The following is a 23,066-nucleotide window of genomic DNA, read 5'->3' as shown; positions in this document are numbered from 1 at the left end:
TTTTCTCTCCTTGTGCTGTGCGGGGTCTGCTCTCTACATGTGCTGGGAGGGCTTCTCATTGCAGTGGCTTCTCTTGTTACAGAAAGCACAGGCTCTGAGGACGTGGGATCTTCCTGTCCAGAAATCGAAAACCATGTCTCCTGAATTAGCAGGTGGATTCTTTACCACTGAGCCACCAGGGACGCTTCCCCTTCCCATCCAGGTTTTTTTTTTTTTTTTTTTTTAATATTTATTTATTTAGTTTTGGCTTCAGCAGGCTTCCTTGACCTGCACGCAGCATGTGGGATCTTAGTTCCCTGACCAGGAACTGAAATCACGTCCCCTGCATTACAAGGTGGATTCTTCACCACTGGACCACCAGGGAAGTCCTCACCCAGTTTGTTTTTAAATGGACAGTTTTGAGCGTATCAGGGCAGCCCAGGCGGGGAGAACCATGGGCTCCAGGGCCAGGCTGAGTGGGGCCAAGAGGAAGGGTGTTGGGTGTGAAGTGAGGGCCCGAGGGGTGACATCTGAGGGTAGAAACGCACGTGGGGTGGGAATGGGCTAGGAGGCGAATCCTCAGGGCCAGCTGTCAGGCGTGTGGGCTGGAGTACTGGGATACGAATGTGCAGAACACAGCCTGCCAGGGTGCTGGCAGAGTGTCCTGTGAACTCAAAGCCAGCACGGCCTTCCAGTGCAGCCCTGAAAAGTGAGATGCCTTTTTTTTTTTTTTGGCTGCACCACGGGGCATGTGGGATCTTAGTTCCCTGACTAGGGATCAAACCCAGGCCCCCTGCGTTGGAAGCAGAGAGTCTTAACCACTGGGCAGACAAGGAAGTCCCCAAAGTGGGGAGGGTTTTGGAAGATGATTCTGCCATTTCAGGCAGAGAGGCTGAGGAGAGAGAGCTGTCAAGGCTCAGTGTGTGAGCTGTGTGGGCCTGAAGGGGCCCCAGCTTCAGGAAGAGATAAGACATCTGAGCAAGATCTCAAAGGGAAGAGGCAGTAGAATTAAGCTCAGCTGGATATGAAGATGAAACCCAAGGGGAGGGAAGGAGGCCCTGCATGGGATGGAGTCAGAGAACAGAGGAAGGGCCTGGTCTGAAGAGGAAGCTGCTGTGGGCAGTGTAGGGACAGGCTCAGTTCCAGTGACAGTGAGAAAATCTCAAGGAGAACGGCTGGATATGAAGATGAAACCCAAGGGGAGGGAAGGAGGCCCTGCATGGGATGGAGTCAGAGAACAGAGGAAGGGCCTGGTCTGAAGAGGAAGCTGCTGTGGGCAGTGTAGGGACAGGCTCAGTTCCGGTGACAGTGAGAAAATCTCAAGGAGAATGGCTTGGAGCTCCAGAGACGGGGGTGGCGTGGAGGAGAGACTCTGGGTAAGAAAGGCAAAAGGAGGACTTCCCCGGTGGTGCAGGGGTTAAGACTCTGGGTCCCCATTGCAGGGGGCACAAGTTCAATCCCTGGTCAGGGAAGTTCCATCTGCCTTGCAGTGCAGCCATAAAAAAAAGAGAGAGAGAGAAGGAGAAAGCTGGAGAAGAGAGGACTCAGAGTGAGGGGGCTGGAGTGGAGGGGAGGCCGGGGTACTAGGTACCCCAACAGTAGGTCTCCAGCTATGGTCAGTCCTGGGAGAGACTTGGCCCCTCAGATTTAAGTTTAGGAGGATCTTTGGGGGAAATAGCGAGCTGGGTGGCATGGCACAGGCCTCTGGGGCCAACTGACAAGTTGATACAGGCCCTGGCAGAGGAGGGCAAGCAGGCAGAGGAGGGTGACAGGCAGAAGGTAGAAAAGGGACAGAGCTGGTGGAGTAGGGGAGGGGCCTGCGAACAGGAAGGTGCCCAGGGACCCAGTGCCAGCAGCGCCCAGAAGAGCCTGATGGACTGTTCCCACTAACCCAGCAGAGGGCACTCTGTCCATGCCAAGGGCACCGCAGGGTCACGGGCACAGGCCAAGACCCGGAGAGAGGGGCAGAGGGACCAGCATCCCATCCTGGAGCTTCCTAGTAAGTAAAATATTTTAGGGACTTCCCTGGTGGTCCAGTGGTTAAGACTACCAAAGCAGGGGACATGGGTTTGATACCTGGTTGGAGAACTAAGATCCCCCGTGGTGCATAGTGTGGCCTTATATATACATTTTTTTTTATGATAAAAAAAATATATATATATATATATATATCTTAAAGGATCCCAAGATCCTGGAATGAGGGACTGACTTGGGGTGGGAAATACTCCATTCCTTCACCAAGTCAGTAAGGTAGTATCTGAACAGTACTTAGAACCTCCTCCATACATGGTGACCCTTATTGTTATATTCTATGCTACACCCTGTGTTAAGGGCTGGGGCAACGTTGATCAACTGAGCAAGAAAGTTCCCTAAGGCTCAGGGAACTTAGTGTGGGAGACACACAACACTCAGCAGGATTAGGGCCTCAGCATGGGAGGTCTGGGAGGCCTTCCTGGAGGAGGGGGCTTCTAAGCTGACATGTGCAAGTCAACCAAGGGCTGACCATGTTTTCTGTTATTTGAAAATAAAGGTCATCAGGACAGAGTGTTTCAGGGAACGGAACAACCGGGCAGATGCAAAGGTCTCAGGAGGGGTTGGCAGATCTGCATCAGAACATGGTGGTTGTTATTCTTAGTGATGTGTGGCAATTGCGTTATTCAATGCTAATTGTTTAGTCACTAAGTTGTGTCCGCCTCTTTGTGGCCCCATAGACTGTAGCCCGCCAGGCTTTTCTGTCCATGGGATCTTCTGTCAGGATCCAACCCACGTCTCTTGCACTAGCAGGCGGATTCTTTACCATTGAGCCACCAAGGAACCCAACTACTGACTACTTAGAATTAATTCCTAAAGGTTTATGACTTTGAGCAGCTGCCTCCCTCTCTCTTTGAGCAGATGCCTCAGTTTGCTTCTCTGAGTCCCTGGTCGCCCACTCCTCATTTTAGAGCTGTGATATGCTCTGACAAAACCGGGCTGCTGACCAGGCTGCACCCTCGGACCAATCCTTGGGTCAGAGTCACAGAGGAAGGCTGCAGGGATGACCTGTGGGAGTCACAGACCCTAGTTCTGAGCTCTGCAGCCACAGTGACTATGCCCCAAGCTGGTGGGAGCTTTATTCTGAAGAAGTACCCAGAGTCTGGGATGGTGGAGGGGGTTTGCCCACAGCTCTCTGAGTCTCATCTTGTTGAGCAGAGGTCGAAGATTAGCATGAGGCTCCCCAGAGGACAGTGGGGTCCTGGGAAACCTAGTTTGATTTTTCCAGAGAGGGTAAGAGTCTCCAGCAAGTCCCTGGGCACTGAGTCCCTGGGTAGGGCCAGAGTACCCACAAATGGGGTGGAGGGCTACACCCAGACTGTTCTGAGTACCCAGGGCAGGTATAGTCAAGTTCCAGGTTTCGAGTGAGATTCCTGGGACAGGGTCCCAAGTGACAGTCCTCGACTTTGTGCAGAAAACAAGCCATAGTAAAGCGGAAGTGAGCTTATTTAGAGAAATACACGTTCCATAGACAGAGGTCCCTCTCAGAAGGTGAGAGTGGTTCTGGTGTATGGGTTGTTCATTTTCATAGGTTGGTGATTTCTAACAGATAGGAGGATTATTCCAACTCTTTTGGGGTAGAGGCAGGGATTCCCAGGAATTGGTCCGCCACCCATTGTTTTGGTCAGCTTTGGAACTATCTTGACACCTGTGTCGTTTAGCGTATGCTAACCTGTTACAATGAGCACATAATGAGGCTCAAAGTCTATGAGAAGTTGAATCTTCCCCTATCTCGGTCCTACTGGGTTCTAAGTAGTTTTTTTGCATTCTCAACGGCTGCGTCATTTGTGTGTGTGTGCGTGTGTGTAATACTTGGAATGATTGTGCCCTGCCCCCCTCCCTTCCTGTCTCACTGCCACCCACTACTGGGCCAGGCTGAGATAAGGGGTACCCAGATGGTGTAGACCCTGGAGTGTGACCCTCTTTTGTCCCCCACACAGGACCTCTCAAAGCCCGAGACCATCCCTTTGGCACCATGGGATAAACCTTAATCCCCTCCTCCCAAGGTTTGTATCCAGGGAACCTCAGGCTAGGATGAATATTCCCCAAGTAAGAGGCAATCCCAGCACTGTGACTGTTGCCAAGAAAATGAACCACAGGCACAGATGTCTAAGATATGACTCACAACTCAATACAGTGTCTCTTACCTCACTCACCCAGAAGTTAAGCTATCCCAATGGGTGGGAAGTGGTATCTCATTGAGGCTTTGGTCTGCATTTCCCCTGATGAATAATAATGTTGAGTATTTTTTCAATGGGCTTGTTGTCCATTCGCATATCTTCTTTGGAGAAATATCTATTCATATATTTCACCCATTTTTAATGGAATCATTTGTCTTTTTACTGTTTGTAAAAAGTATTTGTAAAAATTGTTTGGCTTTTTACGGTTGAGTTGTGAGAGTTCTTTATACATTCTCAATGCAGGTCCCTTATCAAATATATGATTTGCAAATATTTTCCCCCATTCTGAGAGTTATCTCTTCACTTTCCTGATGGTGTCCTTTAGAGCACAAAGGTTTTTAGTTTGGGGGCTGCACCACGCAGCATGCGGGGATCTTAGTTCCTTGACCAGGGATCGAACCCATGGCTCCTACGGTGGAAACACAGAGTCTTAGACCATCAGGGAAGTCCAAACGTTTTTAATTTTTATGCCATCCAATTTATGTGGATTTTTTTCCCCTCACCACTTGTGCTTTCGGTGTAGTGTCGAAAAGAACCCGTCGCCTGATCCAAGGCCACGAAGAGTTACTGCTGTGCTTCCTTCTAAGAATTTTTATAGTTTTAGTGTTGTGTTTTGTTTTTTAAACGGTATGAGGTAGCAATCCAACCACATTCTTTTACATGCAGCTATCTAGCACTGTTTGCTGAAAAGACTATTCTTCCTACCCTATACTGTCTCAGCACCCTGACGGAAAATTAATTGACTGTAAGTGTAAGGGCTTATTCTCAATTCTATTTCACTGATCTATACGTCTACCCAGTAGTAGCATCTTGATTCCTGTAGGTTTGCACGAACTATACATTTTAAACAATACATATCAAGGCTTGGCTAGGTGGGAGAGAAGCGCGAGCAGAGGAGGTGGGGGCCCTCTGACCCGCTCCCAGGGCTGAGGGGGTCCACCCTCTTCTCTGCTCCTCGACAGCTGCCTGCCCGGCCTCCCCTGGATGTGGCCTCCAATGCTCTACGTTTTCACTGGGAGGAAGCTAGAGCCTCCCAAGAAGGAACCCCGCACCCTGGCCGCCCACGCGACTGCCGCTGGGAGGTGCCGTCTCTTACCCCAAGTTTTCTGCCTTCCATTCCTGGGGCCCTGGAATCAAAGCGGGAAAATCAAGAAGCTGGATAGTGAGCAAGTGGGCTACACCAATTACTTGTTAATTACATACCAATGGGCCCGTAGGCGCCGGGAGCCGGGCCGGGGCTGCTGGAGTGGTCCGAACCACTCGGAGGAGGGGGCGAGGTTGCAAGCAAGGGTGCCTGCCCGCGCCTCCCCGCTCCCCCGGGCGTGGTCCCGAGGCCTCCAGCCCTGCTCCAGGAGACGCGGAGGTGGTCCCGCCCACCCGCGCCCTGCGCCCGCCCCTCGGTCCCCGCTGCCGCCCGGCGTCCTGCCGCCTCCTCCGCTGGCGGGCTGGGCCGCAGGAAGCCGCACTGGGCGGGAGTGGAGCCGCCCCTCCGCGGGGCCCGTGCGAGCCGGTGAGCAGGCTCCCCGGGCCCCCCCACGGCCCCTGAGGTGCCTTCCCTCGCTGGGGTCCCCGTGGGCGCCGTCGCGGACCCGCCCGGCCGGGGACCTCCGGGGCCCTTTCCCAGCCGGTTGGGGGTGAGGATCCAGAAAAGCTCCTTGTCCGCGTCCCGCGGGCCGCTCCAGCCTGGAATGGCTGGGGACCCCCACGGCCTGGTGGGTGAGGGGACAGGCACCACCCAAGGCCTGGGCTGAAACCTCCACGGGGGACGCCGCCTGGACGTCCCAGAAGCCCCACCCAGAGGAGATCCGCCGTGAGGGGGAGGGTGGGAAGCAAGCCCTGTGGAAACTGATCCGGACGGCAGGGAATGTGCCAGGGTGGCAAGAGGTCATGAGGTTTCTGCTGCCTCGCCCATCCCCCTTGCAGGCCGTGGGCAGCCGGGGGCCCCTGTCTGGATGGTGGGGGCACCTCTAGAGGCAGAGAAGGGAGGAGGGTGACCGGCTCCAGCTGGCCCACCTCTGGAACCGCCTTCTTCCTTCCCCGGCTCCTGCCAGGTCCAGGAATTTGAGGGCTTGTCCACCCCAAGCTCAGGCTGGCTCGCGCTGCTCCCCTCTCCGGCAGGAATCTCACTCCTGTCTGTCCTCTGCCCTGGGCTTCAGGCCTGGCATCCTGCCTGGTGTGGAGCCTGGGGAGGGAGGGGGTCTCCAGGGTCTGGCCATCCTTCCGCTGTTGGTAAAGCTGATGGTTCCTTGTTTTCCTCTCACCAGCTCTTCTGCCAGGAGAAGAGAGCAGAGGTCCAGGGGGAGGCCCTTGCACACCAGGACCCTAACCCCAGACCCCTGCGTGAGAGCATCACTGCCCTTTTTTGCTTGTATCTGCAAGCTCGGAGGCAAGGGCGGGGATGGATTCTGAGGGCATGGCCAGTCTCCTGGCATAAGATGGGAAGCCCTAAAAAACAGACCGGGCAGTGTGTGTCATGGGAGAAGGACAGGACATGTCATCTAAACTTCCATCCACACAGCCAGCTTTGGGTCACCTGGGCATGAAGACGGTCGTTCTCTCTGGGCAGCAGGTCCCTGAGGACTGAGGTCAGCAGCTCCCGTGGCAAGCTGCTCACCTCCAGTCCCGGAAAGTGAGAGTGAAGCGTCTCCAGCCCTGTCTCCTTCCTTGCCCCAACTGTATGCCAGGGGGTGATCATGACTCCTGGTTCCAGGTACAAAGGGAAGACGCCTTCTCTGCCGGGGCAGAGGTGGAACCAGAGCCCACACAGCCGCTCTGTTCCGCTTGAGTCTTCTGGAATGGACCTGCCTGCCTGGAAACCAGCTCACCCTTGTTCCTGGGCTTGCCTGCCCCCCCGGGGAACACAGGTGAGTCACACTGATATTACCTTTTGTGCTCAGGTGGAGGCTGGGTGGGCAGCTGTGAATAGGTCCCTCCCTGTTCATAGTGTAGAAGTGGGAGGAGAAATGCAAGTGACAGCGATAAGCACGGAAGGATCCACTCCAGTTTGGTGTGAAAACTACTATTAAGGAGAAAAGAACAGGAAAGGGCCTTAGAGTTGGGGGTCAGCATAGCTTCCTGGAGATGCCTCTGGGGCTGATTCTTGAAGGACCGACTGGACTTCTCTCTGGCTGAGGATTTTGGAATCTCGGCAACCAAGTTCCCGAGGAGGGACCAGCTGGCTCGGGGAGGGGGTGCTGGAGGACCAACAGGAGAGAAAAGCTCTGCGTGTGACCTGGGAGTTGTCTGGGGGCTGTATGGGAGGGCACAGCCTCCTTGGAGGAGGCCGAAGTCCGCAAGCCAGCTCCTAGAGGGAGGCCAGGGTAAAGAGAGAACAAATGTGCTTAGGGTTTCCTGAGCTCTGATTGTCCCCAGAGGCCTGGAGGGAGGAGAAACGAGCTCCACTGAAAGGTTCCGAGGGAAGGTAGGTGCAGGGTGAAGGTCAGAATTCTGGACGGAGTTCACTGGAGGGGAGGCTCAGAGGAGTAATTGCTGATAAGGGCACCAGGGGCCTCTGCATGGAGGGGCAAGAGGCAAGGGCGATGGAGAGGGGACCAGAGCCGGGCAGGGGGTTGAGGGCCCCCACGTGTCTGCTCTCCCGTCTTCCTTCTCCCTGCCACCTCTGGTCAGAGACAGCCTGCTTCTCGGAAGGGGCATGGGGGTGCCGGGGGTGGGGCGCCATGGTGAGGGACCAGCTGGAGGGAAGGCTGATGACCCTTCTGGGAGGAAGGTGGAAAGTGGCAGGTCCAGGAGGACGGAGGGGCCGGGGTGTGTGGAGGAGGGGTGAGCGTTGGAGCAGGGTGGGGAAACTTGACATTCACAGGCGGGATCAGGTGGCATCTGTGGCCTTTCTACTTGCTGAGGGAACAGAAATCCTGGTAGGGGCAAGAGCCAGTTTGCTGGAGGAGGATCTGAGGTTTGCCCCCAAGCTTGGGGCTGAGCCAGGAGAATCGGGGCTGGGTGATCTCTAGGGCCAGTGTCACGTGCAGGAGCCAGGAGGGCAGGAGGTGTTCCCAGCCCACACGCAGGACTCAAGGTCACACACTCACACTCACGCACACACTCACTCTCCCAGGCTAGGATGAATGGGCTACTCACCGTGGCAGGGCCCCTGGGGGTCCTCTGGGGAGGGAAGAGGCCTGTGCTGGAGAAGGGCTAGGGGTTGGAGCCGAGGAAGGAGGCAGTTAGGCTGGATCCAGCTTGGGTGCTGTGTTGAAGCTCCAGGGCCTGGGGGGAAGGTGTGGGGTGCCAGGCTGGGCAGGAAGAGGGGTTTTGTATTTCTGATAGTTTCCTGAGTTTCCATGGATCTTCAGGGCCTAGGGCAGAAAGAAGGGAGGCTGTGGGAACTGGAGCTCCCGGGATGGCTGGTTTCACCGAGACTGCTCCCACTGCCTGGTGTGGGTGAGGTTGGGGCCCCTGCAGGCCAGGGAGCAGGGGAAGAGGCAGGATGGAAGGGACTGGAAAAGGGCTTTGCATTTGGGGAGGGGGCTGGGCGTCGAGGCCTGGATAAGGCAGCTTCTGTGATGGGGGCAGTGACCCTGGTGGTGGTGAGGAACCAAGGTAGGACTGAGCCAAGGATGTGAGGGGGTGTGCGTTTGTCTGCACAGCATGTGGCCCTGTTTGTGTGTGTCTGTTTGTCTGGGTAGCACGTGTCTGTCTGTCTCTGGACTTGCCTGAGTGTGTCTGTGGGTGTGCTTCTGCATGTGTGTGTGTCTGAGCATGTGTATCTCTGTGCATGTCTGTGCCCTCCTGAACATGTGACTACGTGTGTCCATGTGTCTCTGGGTTTTTCTGTGTGTAAGTGTGGGTCTGCGTGTAACTCTATGTGCTTGGGTGGTCCCATGTGTTTCTCTGCCTGTCTATGTGGTGTGTGTCTATGTGTCTGTGTGTGTACCTACGTAAGTGCACGTCTGTGTGTATAACTGTACCCATCTGTGTGAATGGGTATCTTTCTACTGATTCCTGTGTGACTGTGTATGCACAGGTGTTATATATGTTTGTATTTTTTGTATGTGCTTGTGCACCTTTCTACACATTCATGTGTGACTGTATGTTGTATGTGCTGTGTGTTATGTTTTCTGTGTGTTACGTGTGGTGTGTGTTATGTGTGTGAGTTGTGTGGTATGTGGTATGTGTGTGGTGTGGTTATGTGTGGTATGTGTCTGTGCTGTGTGGTGTGTGTGTCTGTGCTGTGTGTGTTGTGTGTGATGTGTGTGTTGTGTATGTGTTGTGTGTGCATTGTGTGGTATGTGTGTGTGTGTTGTGTTGTGTGTGTATGTGTGGTGTGTTGTGTGTGTGTATGTGTGGTGTGTTGTGTGTGCATTGTGTGGTATATGTGTGTGTATATGTGCGGTGTGTGTGTTGTGTGTGTATGTGTGGTGTGTGTGGTATGTGTAGTGTGTGTGTGTTGTATGTGATGTGTGCTATGTGTGTGGTATGTGTAATGTGTGTATGGTGTCTGTGTGTATGTGTGCTGTGTGTGGTATGTGTTGTGTGTGTGGTATGTGTGTGGGGGGTGTGTGTGTGATATGTGTTGTGTGGTGTATGTGTTTGGTGTGTTTTGTGTATGTGTTGTGCGGTGTGCTCAGAGAAGCCCCTGCGGGGACAGCCCTCTCTTCTGTGTGACTGTGGGGCGTGTGTTGTATGGTATGTGTGTTGTGTGTGTGTGGTGTGTGGTATGTGCTGTGTGTATGTGTTGTTTGTGTGGTATGTGCTGTGTGTGGTATGTGTGGTATATGTGGGGGGTGTGTGTTGTATATGTGCTGTGTGTGGTGTGTGTGTGTGTGTGGTGTGTGTGATGTGTGTGTGTGGTGTGTGGTATGTGGTGTGTATTTTGTGTGTGGTGTGTGTGGTGTGTTTTGTGGTGTGTGTGGTGTGTGTATGTGTGGTATGTGGTGTGTGTGGCGTGTGTGTGCATGCTGTGTGTGTGCTGTATGTGGTATGTGGTGTGTGTACATGTATGTGTGGGGTGTGTGTGGTGTGTTGTGTGGTATGTGGGGTGTGTATGTGTGCTATATATGTGTGTGTATGTGTGTGGTGTGTGTATGTGTGCTGTATGTGTGTGTGGTGTGTGTATGTGTGCTGGGTGTGTGTATGTGTGTGGTGTGTTGTGTGGTATGTGGGGTGTGTATGTTTGCTGTGTGTGTGTGGTGTGTGTATGTGTGCTGAGTGTGTGGTGTGTGTATGTGTGCTGGGTGTGTGTATGTGTGTGGTGTGTTGTGTGGTATGTGGGGTGTGTATGTTTGTGTGTGTGTGGTGTGTGTATGTGTGCTGGGTGTGTGGTGTGTGTATGTGTGTGGTGTGTGTATGTGTGCTGGGTGTGTGTATGTGTGTGGTGTGTGTGGTGTGGTGTGTGGTATGTGGGGTGTGTATGTTTGCTGTGTGTGTGTGGTGTGTGTATGTGTGCTGAGTGTGTGGTGTGTGTGTGTGGTGTGTGTATGTGTGCTGGGTGTGTGGTGTGTGTATGTGTGTGGTGTGTGTATGTGTGCTGGGTGTGTGTATGTGTGTGGTGTGTGTGGTGTGGTGTGTGGTATGTGGGGTGTGTATGTTTGCTGTGTGTGTGTGGTGTGTGTATGTGTGCTGAGTGTGTGGTGTGTGTGTGTGGTGTGTGTATGTGTGCTGGGTGTGTGTATGTGTGTGGTGTGTTGTGTGGTATGTGGGGTGTGTATGTTTGCTGTGTGTGTGTGGTGTGTGTATGTGTGCTGAGTGTGTGGTGTGTGTGTGTGGTGTGTGTATGTGTGCTGGGTATGTGGTGTGTGTATGTGTGCTGTATGTGTGTGGTGTGGTATGTCTGTGTGTGTGTGTGTGTGGTGTGGTGTGTGTGTGTGGTGTGTGTACATGTGCTGGGTGTGCTGTATGTGTGCTGTATGTGTGTGGTGTGTGTGTGTGGTGTGTGGTGTGTGTATGTGTGCTGTATGTGTGTGGTGTGGTGTGTGTATGTGTGCTATATGTGTGTGGTGTGGTATGTCTGTGTGTGTGTGTGTGTGTGTGTGTGGTGTGTGTGTGTGTAGTGTATGTGTGTGGTGTGGTGTGTGTGTGTGTGTGGTGTGTGTATGTGTGCTGAGTATGTGGTGTGTGTATGTGGTGTGTGTATGTGTGGTGGGTGTGGTGTGTGTATGTGTGCTGTATGTGTGTGGTGTGGTATGTCTCTGTGTGTGTGTGTGTGTGGTGTGTGGTGTGTGTGTGTGGTGTGTGGTGTGAGTATGTGTGCTGTATGTGTGTGGTGTGGTGTGTGTGTGTGGTGTGTGGTGTGTGTATGTGTGCTGTATGTGTGTGGTGTGTGTGTGTGGTGTGTGGTGTGTGTATGTGTGCTGTATGTGTGTGGTGTGTGTGTGTGGTGTGTGGTGTGTGTATGTGTGCTGTATGTGTGTGGTGTGGTGTGTGTATGTGTGCTATATGTGTGTGGTGTGGTATGTCTGTCTGTGTGTGTGTGTGGTGTGTGTGTGTGTGTAGTGTATGTGTGTGGTGTGGTGTGTGTGTGTGTGGTGTGTGTATGTGTGCTGAGTGTGTGGTGTGTGTGTGTGGTGTGTGTATGTGTGCTGGGTGTGTGGTGTGTGTATGTGTGCTGTATGTGTGTGGTGTGGTATGTCTGTGTGTGTGTGTGTGGTGTGCTCAGAGAAGCCCGCGCAGGCACAGGCCTCTCCTCTGTGGGACGGTGTGCGGCCTCTTGGCGGTGAGCGCTGTGACAGGAGCGCTGCAGGGAGACGGGCTCCGCGCTCTGACGCTGCAGTGTGGTGCGCTTTGTGCAGCGGCTGCCCGCTCGGCGGCCCTCACCCGCTGGCTCCCTGGCCGTCACCGCAGCTCTGACAGGGAGCCTGGCTGTGCCCGGGGCTCTGGAAGCAGGAAGGCTGGTCGGGACGTTTGGTGAGGTGTCACTGTGCGCCTGTGGCACTAGGACTGAGCGGCTCCAGACGGCTGCTCCGTCTACCGGCAGTTCTGGCGCGCTCGTGGGCACGCGGCCACGGCTGGGCCGGGCAGTCCCACCTGCTGACCCTGGGATGACGGCACAGCTAGAAAGCGTTCGGCCCACCCGTCCGGGCCCACAGTGGTTCACCTGCTGGCCCTCCTGTCCCTCCTGCCAGGCTGGCTCTGAGAAGTAGGGGAAAGGCGATGCCAAGGCCAGTACGTGGGCCTCTGGCCACCTCCCAGGGGGCGGCGTCCCTCTGCTGTACCCGGTGCCGGGCGAGAGGAAAGGACGGGTCCAGCCGCCCAGCGGTGGCGGCAGGGGCCAGGGCCAGCCGGCAGCTCCCTTCTGTCCCTTCCTCAGGCAACCCGGGCAGCGGTTAGGCTGTGGCCGCAGCGTTCGTAGCTGAGGATGTCCCAGGCCTTGGAGCGCTCCGAGGGCTGCTGGGCCTGGGTGGTGCTGCTGGCCTCCGTGGTGACGCAGGGCCTCACCCTGGGCTTCCCCACATGCATCGGCATCTTCTTCACCGAACTGCAGCGTGAGTTCCAGGCCAGCAACAGCGAGACTTCCTGGTTCCCCTCCATCCTGACAGCCATGCTCCACGCAGGGGGTGAGCAGGGTGGGGAGGGACCGGGCGTGGGCTGGGGTGCGGGGAGGGATGAGAAGGAGCTCGGGAGGAAGAGAGGAAGCCACAACCTCTCCGGCCTCCTGGGTCCCTCTCTCTGGGGCCACAGGTTTCGCCTGGTGCTGTGAATTCCTGGGATGTCATCTTGATTTCAGCAGGGCCAGTTCCCCCGCCCAGGATCCTGTGGGGCTAGGCTGAGCTGGACTGGGCTGGGGATGGGCACAGGGCAGGGAGGCCCCCAAGATGTAAAGCCAGTCCTCCTGATGAGCATGGGAGGATCGAGCCAGACCATAAGAGTTCAGGGGCACACGCCACAGAACAGCGAGGCTTCCTGTGGGGTGATCTCTCAGAAGCTCAGTTTTTCCCTCTGCCATTTGGGGAAAACAGCCAGCAGCCCCAGGCTGCCCACCTCCCACACAAGGTTGCAGAGAAGATCACAGAGTCCTGCCAGGTCTGAGAGCTTGGGCAATAGAAATAGCCCTCATCAGGGCTTCAGGACAGGAATCGGGGGGCTGGAGAAGGACCCCAGGAGCAAGAGGGGGGCAGAGCAAGAACCCCATCTCTCACCAGGAAGCAGAGGGCTGCGAAGATGGAGGGCAGCCCCCTCAGTTCCTGGTTGGCTTCTCCAGTGATGGGAGGGCTCACCTTGACCCCAGGGAAAGAGAAGGGGCCCGGGTGGGTTCTCCACAATAGCCTTGGGCTCGCGGGCCTGCCCCCCCACTCCTGCGAGCTCTCCAGGGAGACTCCATGGGCAGTGACCTCTTGGTGGGGGCTCGACTTGACAGCCCGCCGGGCTCTCCTCACCCCTGTTTGCCTGTCTCAGGTGATCCATCTCCCCACCCTCCACTGGCACTGGGAGGGAAGTCAGACTGGGATAAGAGCCACCTTCACTGACATGACCCCTGAACCTGCTGCTTGGGGCATGGGCTCGGGGCAAGGAGCAAGGCCAGGCCTGGCTCAGACCGCACAACCTTTCAGCCAACAAGCATGGGCAGTAGTGTGAATCTCAGATGGTTCCTTTTCTGCAACCGGAGAGGGGTCTGGGCCAGGGACTAGGAACCGGGCATTCAGTGGGGACCCCGCTCCCCAGCCAGCTTTAGACTCACACCCAGGAGGCATGCCAACATTCTGGTCAGCCCAGGACTCCTATAGGTCTGTCTTACATACACACACACACACCTTTAGTCCATGCTCATTCAGAGTATTATGGAAATTTTTAACTTGAAAGTATCCTTGATCCTAAGTACCCCCCAAACCCACACATTTTAGAGATGAAGACAAGCCGGCACGGAGTATCCAAGGCCTTACCTGTGCTGTAGAGTGAGTTTGGGGAAGAAACTGTGCCCATGCAGAGGGAACATTTGCCTCCCAGTGCCCCACCCCAGCACCCTCTGCTATATCAGCTAAGCTGGCACACGTCCCAGCCCCCGCCCCACACACGATGACTCAGGGCTTTCCCCAATGTCACCTTTCCAAAGTCAGGTCAAAGTTTGGGGGTGGGAAGGATGTGTGGGTCAGCGGTCATGTCCATTTCAAAGCCTCGCCTCTCCCTCTGTGGCTGCCTCTCCTTGATTACCTCTGAGGATGGGCTGCTCACTTCCTCTGTTACTCTCATACTCAGACTGGCTCACACCCACACACCCTCTCTCCACACCAAGCACCCAAACTCACATTGTGTGTGCAGACACACTTTCTCTGTCCCTTTGGCTGCGCTCTGGGAGAGTTAACTCTGGAGAAACTCTACAGTGTGTATTTGGGAGGGCGGGGTAGGGTGGGGCGGGGCAAGGTATTTGGCGAATGGGGCCCTCTGAGGTGTCAAGGAGCAGCCTGCCAGGACTGGCTCACTTCTACTCTGGGTCTGCACTGATGAGAAAGCAGCTCAGGGTAGAGGTGGGGGAGGACAGGCCCCTCTCCTCCAGAAGCCAAATATCTAGTGATGCAAGACTTTGGTGGTGGCTGGAGGGAATGGGGGAGGGGAGAAGGTACTCCACATACTTTTCTCCAGAGGCTGGAGCAAGGGGGTGCACGGTAGCCCAAGGCCCCGGGTTGCCCACCCTGAACAGGTTGAAGGATGGTGGGAGGGCTGCAGCCAGTCCTCCTGAGGATGGGGGAGAGGGGGACAGGGAGTGGAGGTGCTCACCGTGATGTAGCCACCCTGGGACTGTGGTCCACTGAGGCCGACCCCTGCGAGGGGCATCCACCCAGGTCACGATTTCACCCAGATGGATGCGGCCTTCGGTCAGTGCAGTGAAGGGCCTTAGTCTGTACCTCTGGGGATCCTGGTCAGGGTCAAACTGAATATTTGCAGCACCTCACCTCACAGCTGCTCAGACATCACCCAGCCTGACCCCTCAGCCTCTGCAGGGGGAAACCAAGGCCTGGAGAGGGACTGGCCTTGCTCGGCCTGTAGCCAGTCTTTAGCAGGGTGGGGATCAGAACCCAGGAGTGTGTGTTCCAGGGCTTCTGCTTTGTGCCTTTTTTTTTTTTAATTGAGGGCTTCCCTGGGTGGTTCAGTGGTAAAAAATCCGCCTGCCAATGCAGGAGACGCAGCAGATTCAGGTTCAATCCCTGGGTCAGGAAGATGCCCTGGAGGAGGAAATGTTAGCCCACTCTAGTACTCTTGCCTGGAAAATCCCATGGACAGAGGAGCCTGGTGGGCTACAGTTCATAGGTTGCAAAGAGTCAGACACGACCGAGTGACAGCACGCACGCATTTATTATTTACTTTTGGCTGTGCTGTCTTTGTTGCTCTGCAGGCTTTTCTCTAGTTGTAGTGAGCGGGGGCTCCTCTCTGGTGTCTGTGTGCGGGCTTCTCAACGCGGTGGCTTCTCTTGTCGCGGAGCACAGGCTCCGGGGTACAGTGGCTTTGGTTGTTGAGGCTCCTGGGCTGTAGAGCACAGGTTCATTGCTCTGCAGTTGTGGTGCACGGGCTTCATTGCTCCATGGCACGTGGGATCTTCCTGGATCAGGGATCGAACCCGTGTCTCCTGCATTGGCAGGTGGATTCTTTACCACTGAGCCCCCCAGGGAAGCCTTTAAGCCACCTGCTAGTTGCTCCTGGAACCCCCTCCCAAGCCCGTTCTCTCCCTCCCTCTGACCTCGTCATTCAGCTGTCACCTGCTGCCTGCCTCCTCCCCACAGGCCCCCTGTGTAGTATCCTGGTGGGACGCTTTGGCTGCAGAGCAACGATGATGCTGGGCGGCGTGCTGGCCAGCCTGGGCATGGTGGCCGGCTCCTTTTGCCGCACCCTCGGCCAGCTCTACCTCACGGCAGGATTCATCACAGGTGACTGTCATTTCATTTTGAGAGTTACTGGGTAGTAGGTACTGGGTACGAGACTGAAAAGGGCCAGGCGTGGTAAACAGGGCAGGCGAAGCTCTGAATCTCCTGGGGCTGCTCACAGCCACTCGAGGCAGAGGAACAATGAACAGATAAGTAACGAGGGTCAATCCTGACAAGTGCCCGAGAAGACAGGACAGCTGATGCCATGGTGTCCTCGTTCGGGTGGGGTTGGGCAGAGATTAGACAAGTAAAGAGGTGGAATAACTAAATCAGCCAGTGTAAAAGACACAGCAGGGTTGGGGGAGGTTGCTGCTTTTTTTTTCGGCTGTGCCTGAGGCTTGTCGGATCTCGCTTACCGGACCAGGGATGGAACCTGCGCACCCTGCAATGGAAGCATGGAGTCTTAACTCTGACCACTAGGGAAGCCCCAGCTTGCTGCTTTCAGCAGAGCTGTCAGGGAAGGCTTTGCAGAGAAGGTGACATTTGGCCAGAAGGAGGGGAGGCATCTGCCACCAGGCACCCGGGGAAGAACATTCCAGAAGGAGCAGCAAGACCAAAGGCCCAGGAATGCTCTTGGAGCACTGAGGACGCGGATAGGGTAGAAGTGAAAGGGTCCCACTCTTTGCGACTTCAAGGACTGAATAGCCTATGAAATTCTCCAGGCCAGAATACTGGAGTGGGTAGCCGTCCCCTTCTCTAGGGGATCTTTCCAACCCAGGGATCGGACTCAGGTCTCCCACATTGCAGGTGGATTCTTTACCAGCTGAGCCACCAGGGAAGCCCAATAGGGTAGAAGCCCGTGAACAAAGATCAAGGAGGTGGGGGGCGGGGGCGGCGTGGCTGCAGGGGAGCAGGCCAGATAGGGTTTAGTTCCTCAAAGGCTTTGTAGTGAGATGGAAAGCCCTGCGAGGGGTTTGGGCAGAGAGACGTCATCCAGCCACAATTTGTGAAGAACTAGGTACTACCCTGGGGGCTTCCCAGGTAGTCCTAGTGGTAAAGAACCTGCCTGTCAGTGCAGAAGACGTTAAGAGATGTGGATTCGATCTCTGGGTGGGGAAGATGCCCTGGAGGAGAGCACGGCAGCCCACTCCAGTATTCTCACCTGGAGAATCCCATGGACAGAGGAGTCTGGTGGGCTACAGTCCATAGGGTCCCAAAGAGTCGGACACGACTGAAGCAACTTAGCAAGCATGCATGCAGGCAGTACCCTAGCTGTGGTGTTGTGAGCACACCACAGGGGGCTAGGCTGGGAGCAAAGAACAGGTAGGGGAATGGTCATCACCCAGCCAGGAGCCAGCTACAACCTTAAACCAGGGTGGTATGATGGAGGCAATGGGAAGGGGTCTCGTTCAGGATTGCAGGTGAGGTACAGAGACGGACACCAGGGTGACCCAAGAGCCAAGGGTGGAGTGGAAGAGTGGAGTGGCCGCTAACTACGATGGGGACACTGGGGGAAAAGCAGGTTCAAGGGCGGGTGGGAAGCTCAGGTTTGGACATACCTGGTCTGGCCCTGAGCTGGAGTGGCCAGCTGGGGAGTCCTGAGAGCCCTGGGATTCAGGTCTTGAGAGGAGGTTATCATCTGCTGTCACTAAGGGAACGAGGGAGGAGGGATGACAAGGACTGGGGTCTGGGGCCCAGGACATGGACACTCCAGTGGTTTGCGGCCTGGGCAGGAAGAAGTGACAGAGAGGTAGAAGGAGAACCAGGAGAGTGGTTTCTTGATAAAGGAAGTGAGGAAAGTGCTCGAGGAGGAGGAGGAGGGAGGGACCACCGTGAAGCCACTGATGGATCAGATTGAGCAGGCGTCAGACTCCATCTGCGGCTTTGTAATGTGGAGGGCGGCAGCCTTGAGAATTCTGGAGCAGAGGTAAGAATGAAAGTCTGATTTGTTCAAAAGAGAACAACAGGGGAGTTGCCGGGTGGCCTAGGACGATTCTGGGCTTTCACTGCCATGGCCCGAGTTGGTTGGGAAACTGCAATCCCACAAGCCATGCAATATGGCCGGAAAAAAAAAAAGAAAGAACAGGAAGGAGGAAATTGAAAACAGTGGAGATAGGATTTCCAAGAAATTTTTATATAAGGGAGCAGAGACATGGGTCGTTATCCAGAAGAGACTGGGGTCAAGAGAGAGTTTTGTTTTCACAGGAGAAATCACAGTGGAGGAGAACGATCTATTAATAGTAAAGAGAAAATGGATGTGGCTGGGAGAGGGAAGTTGCTGGAGGGACGTGCCTTGAGCAGACAGGGTGCAGGGAGGAAGTGGAGGGTCGCCCTTGTCTGGGAGCACAGACTGTCCATTGCCACCGATGGGAAGGAATGTTGGTCAGCTGGGAGTGATGGGAGAGGGGTTGGGGTGCACAGAGGAAGGCTTGGGGGGTCACCTAAGAGTGAGGGAGACTAGACGGTCGATGGAACTGCAGCGGCACCGTGGGAGGCCCGAGAGCCACTCTGAGGCGGGTGGTCGGGGCGCGGTGGTTAGCTTTCCTGTACATTCAGCTGTGCACAGAGTAGGTGAGGGCAGTGGCATTTGAGCTGTTAGGAGAGCAACTCTGGGGGAAGGGTATTCAGGCAGACAGAATGGCACCTGCACACGTCCAGTAAGTGGGAGCTTGGTGTCCAGAGGAAGAGAAAGAAACCAATGGGGCTTTATGTGGTGAGTGGCCTGAGATGGCACCCAGAGGTGGCCAGAGGCCATACCGTGTAGAGCCTTCCAGGGCATAGTAAATACTTTGGCTTTTTTCCTCCGTGTGAAGGGAAATCTCTGGAAGGTGTTAAGCAGGGAAGAGACTTCACCCGATTTAGGTGTTTGAACATCCCCTGGTGCCTTGCCCGTGGGAACAGGTGTGCCCCCCTGGCAGCCTTGGGAGTGGAGATGCTTCCAGGGAGGTGGTGCGGTGGGCTGATTCCATCTGAAACCCCTGGGCGCCTAGAAGTGGGTCTGGGCTGGAGCGGAAGGAAGACAGACCCGGGACGTGACCCCAGGGTCCCCACCCCGGGTGCGCCCTGGAGCTGGTTCCCCCTCTCCCTCTGCAGGCCTGGGCATGTGTTTCAGCTTCCAGTCGAGCATCACCGTGCTGGGACTGTACTTCACCCGCTGGCAGGTGCTGGCCAACGCCCTGGCCTCAGCGGGTGTCTCCCTAGGCATCACGCTCTGGCCGCTGCTCTCCCGTTACCTCCTGGAGGACCTGGGCTGGCGAGGCACCTTCCTCATCTTCGGCGGGGTCCTTCTCCACTGCTGTGTCTGCGGGGCCGTCGTGAGGCCCGTGCCTGCCAGCGTGACCCCGGAGGCCAGAGAAGGCCTCCCCTCGCCTTCCAAGAGACCCTCGCGAGGCTGCCCGGCAGCATGTGGCCGGGCCATCCGGCGCCACCTGGCCTTCGACGTCCTGCGGGACAACGTGGGCTACCGCGTATACACACTGGGGGTTGTCTGGATGATCTTGGGTTTCCCGCTGCCCCACGTCTTCCTGGTCCCGTACGCCATTCGGCACGGGATGGACGAACAAAAGGCAGCCCTGCTCATCTCTGTCATCGGCTTTAGCAACATCTTCCTGCGGCCCATGGCTGGGCTGGTGGCGGGCCGCCGGGAGTTTGCAGGCCACCGCAAGTATCTGTTCAGCCTGGCGGCCCTGCTCAACGGGCTCACCAACCTGGTGTGCGTGGCATCGGCCGACTTCCGGGTGCTGGTGGGCTACTGCCTGGCATACAGCGTGTCCATGAGCGGCATCGGTGCCCTGCTTTTCCAGGTCCTCATGGACATCGTCCCCATGGACCGGTTCTCCAGCGCCCTGGGGCTCTTCACTGTCCTGGAGAGCATCTCCATCCTCATCTCCCCACCGCTGGCTGGTGAGGCCCTGGGAAGAGAGGGCAGGCAGGGGGTGGCCTGGGTGGGGTGTGTGCATGCCAGGTCGCTTCAGTCATGTCTGACTCTTTGCGACTGCGTGGACTGAAGCCCGCCAGGCCCCTCTGTCCGTGGGATTTTCCCAGCAAGAATACTGGAGTGGGTTGCTATGCCCTTCTCCAGGGGATTTTCCCAACCCAGGGATTAAACACTGGTCTCCCGCATTGCGGGCAGATTCTTTACTATCTGAGCCACCAGGGAAGCCCCTATTTGTGATTTTCTCAGTCACCTCGGGGGACTGGCCACAGCCTGTTCCCCAGCTGGCCATTATGGTATAAACAGTCAAAAATAAGGCTTTCGGTACCAGACCTACCTCAGTTCTTTGTCTTTCCTTCTGTGCCTCTGTTCTCTTATCAGCAAAGTGGGGATGACAGTAGAATCTACCTCATAGGCTTGTTTGTGGGGATCACAGGTCATACAGCAAAGAGGTCTGTAGAGAGCCTGGCATGTGGTAGAAGCCATGTACATGTCGTGTCTACTGGTAACATCCTACTCCTCCAACTTGCTGCCTGAGGGCCCTGGGCAAGTCATGTTCCTTCTGTGAGCCACAGTGTCATCTGCAAAAACGCAGTTGAGAACAACCGCTGTAACTGTCCCTCCCCCTGTGCCAGTCACCGGGTGGGCAGGGCTGAACACGGAGCACTGGTCCCCACTACTCAGGGCTCAGCCTCTGGTGGAAGAGTCGAGGATTGGGGCAAAGAGGCACCTTTGCGATCATGGTGGTGATTTTGTGCTGGAAGGGAAGCAAACAGATATGGAAGCAGAGACCCACTGGAGTGGCCATGCTGGAAGCTGAGTGTGTAACATTCAGAGTAAAGCGGGGGGGTGTGGAGCCTGTGGTGCTGGGGGTGGGGTGGACAGCTGACAGCATGCTTATCACAGTCAGCTGATGGGGACTCCTCCCCGCCTCCGAATGTGGCACTGGGAGTCCCAGTTTTCAAGGAAGTTCTCCAGGGTTGACGAGCAGGGAGAGCTGACGAGAGTCCAGGGCATGGCTGAGCAGATATCCCAGACGCCACTGGCCCTTGAGTCCTTGGCCGCCTGCCACTGAGGGTGAAGGAGCCATGCCCTGAAGTGTTCTTCCGGCCCGAGGACTGGCTGCCCGGGCCAGGGCTGGTTTGCTTCTCTTTCCTTTCATTCAACAAATACCTAACGAATGCCAACAAGGTACCAGCTAGTGCTGGGGAGGCGGCTGGGACAGAACCCCTGCCCTCACAGAGCACACAGTTTAGGGGGTGCGGGGAGCCGATAGTCATGGGCAGTGACCTGACTTGCTCTCTGTGCCACCAGGACTCCTCCTGGACACCACCGACGACTTCAGCTACGTTTTCTACATGTCAAGTTTCTTCCTCATCTCGGCTGCCCTCTTCATGGGTGGCAGTTTCTGTGTCCTGGGCAAGAAGGAGCGGCAGGGCCCGTGGGCTGAGGCCAAAGGAGCTGTCCCAGAAGCTGCCCCGGAGCAGGGCCTCGCCACAGAGGATATGGATGGTCCTGAGAAGCGGCTGCGTGTCGAGATCATGTATGTGACTAGCGTCTGAGCCCCGGGGTCACTCACCTATGTGACCAGCTTCCGAGCCCTGAAGTCAGCGAGTCCTGCCTCAGCCCAGGAAGGGGACGTCTGGCTACTTCGCCAGAGGCTGGGGTGAAGGGCTACCCAGCAGGCCTGACCCGAAGGCCATCCCGGCCCTGCAGGTTGGGACTCAACCAGGAGCTGGGACCTCAGAGGTTTGCCGCCAAACACTCAGGGTTCCTTCCAACAAGCAGAATCCAGGAGCAGGTCCTCCTAACTTTTCCCTTGGGCACCAGAGCCCAAGGTGGGTCTGAGCACAGGTCGGGTCTGTCACGACCAGCTTGGCTCAGCTGCCTGCCTATTTGCTGCTGCTACAGCTCAAGACACTGGACCCTCAAGTCCAGCCTGGATGCCTCCCATATGATCTCTATCCATCACCCTCCAGACAGTTCCAGAGAGCTGCTCGCCCCTCCTCCGAGTCCCTCCTGCTCCCCCTTCTTCCCAGGTGGCCCAGCCCGTGCCCTAAGGGCTGCCCCCAGCACAGGTTGCCAGGCCCCATGCTGCCTGGAACCTTGGCAAGAGGGGCCTCGGGAGAGAAGGAGTTGTGACAGAGGGCCAGGCAGAGGTGTGGGCCCGGATGCAGGGCGTGGACAGATTAAATGTCGGGTAGGGGCCCTGTGCAGAGAACTGGAGGGGAGCCCCTGGCTTGGGCCCTAGAATCACAAAAGGCTGAGAGACCCCTGCCCGCTCAGGGTCTGCTCAAGGGTCTCCTCCCTCCTTGGCCCCTCCCTGCATCTCAGCTGGAAGATTAGTGTTGGGTGCGGGGAGCCAGCCATCAGATGTGGGGAGGAAGTGTTGCTGGGCAGGGCCCCAAGACCTCTGAAATGGAGCTGCTTTCGCAACAGAAGCTCTTTCACTCCCCTCTCCTGTCATTCTTGTCTCCCTGCTGTGTCAGAGGCGTCAACCCTGCGGCTAGGAGCCGGCTGGGCCACCTGCCAGGCCACCCCTGCTCCCCGTTGGCCTGTGCATCCTGCCTGCAGGTCAGAGCTCCCCCTCCCACCTCACCCCCCGCCCCTGCACACACAATATTCTTTTTCCTGGTGCCTTCCCTGAAGTCATCATCACCTGAGAGCTGCCGGTTATCAGCCCAGGCTTGTCCCAACAGGGTACCAACCAAGGGAATAGAAAAACTGTTTGTTTGAATTATACACACAAAAACATTTTCTGCAGCGGGTTATAAACCCTGTGAAGTAATGAAGCTGAAAAATAGGCCTGGAGTAAGTTTGCTCCCGTCCGCCTTCAGGGCTACTCCCACCCTGGACCTTGTTTGTTGATTCAAGCTCAACCGGGTTTCAGCAAGAAAGTCTTATCAGGAGAGAACTGATTTTCTTTTTATGACCTGCTCCAGCCCTTCAGCACAAGTCCAACTGGCATGAGTAAGCACCCTTCTGAATATTGTCTTTTCCAGGACCCACGAGTGCCCCCTTATGGCAAAAAAAGGTAGTACAGAGGTGAGGCAAAGGGGTCTGAGCTGGGACGGAACCTGAATTGATGTTTGACTGCCACAATTTGCTGCCTTGACTCTGGGCACGCAGAAAACAGAGAAGGTTGGCCTAGATAAGCTAAGGTCTCTTCCAGTCTGAAAAGTCTGATCCTAAAGA

The 23,066-nt window shown here is 55.9% G+C and overlaps 1 protein-coding gene across 6 annotated transcripts; it reads left to right on the top strand.

Annotated features, from left to right (window-relative positions):
* Positions 1-1,252: 1,252 nt before the first annotated feature.
* SLC16A5 (solute carrier family 16 member 5) lies at positions 1,253-22,337 on the top strand. 6 transcript variants are annotated; one of them, XM_027518809.1, is made up of 6 exons: positions 1,253-1,355; positions 6,901-7,054; positions 12,454-12,700; positions 15,857-16,000; positions 19,031-19,840; positions 21,186-22,337. In XM_027518809.1, the coding sequence occupies exons 3-6, from the start codon at positions 12,502-12,504 to the stop codon at positions 21,431-21,433; spliced, it is 1,401 nt and encodes a 466-aa protein (XP_027374610.1). In that variant the 5' UTR covers positions 1,253-1,355; positions 6,901-7,054; positions 12,454-12,501; the 3' UTR covers positions 21,434-22,337. The 6 variants fall into 6 exon arrangements, with proteins under 6 accessions (XP_027374610.1, XP_027374609.1, XP_027374614.1 ...); XM_027518808.1 differs by lacking the exon at positions 1,253-1,355 and adding an exon at positions 5,585-5,700; XM_027518810.1 differs by lacking the exon at positions 1,253-1,355 and adding an exon at positions 5,745-5,824.
* Positions 22,338-23,066: the final 729 nt, after the last annotated feature.

The sequence above is a fragment of the Bos indicus x Bos taurus genome, chromosome 19, assembly GCF_003369695.1.
Source record: "Bos indicus x Bos taurus breed Angus x Brahman F1 hybrid chromosome 19, Bos_hybrid_MaternalHap_v2.0, whole genome shotgun sequence".
NCBI lineage: Eukaryota > Metazoa > Chordata > Mammalia > Artiodactyla > Bovidae > Bos > Bos indicus x Bos taurus.
Note: the sequence above shows the minus strand (reverse complement) of the source record. Positions and strands in the feature narration are given on the sequence as shown.

Coding starts and splice junctions, on each gene's coding strand:
- SLC16A5 (XM_027518809.1), top strand. CDS start 12,502: ATGTCCCAGGCCTTGGAGCGCTCCGAGGGCTGCTGGGCCTGGGTGGTG. Junction 16,001..19,030: donor CACGGCAGGATTCATCACAG/GTGACTGTCATT, acceptor CTCCCTCTGCAG/GCCTGGGCATGTGTTTCAGC. Junction 19,841..21,185: donor CATCTCCCCACCGCTGGCTG/GTGAGGCCCTGG, acceptor CTGTGCCACCAG/GACTCCTCCTGGACACCACC.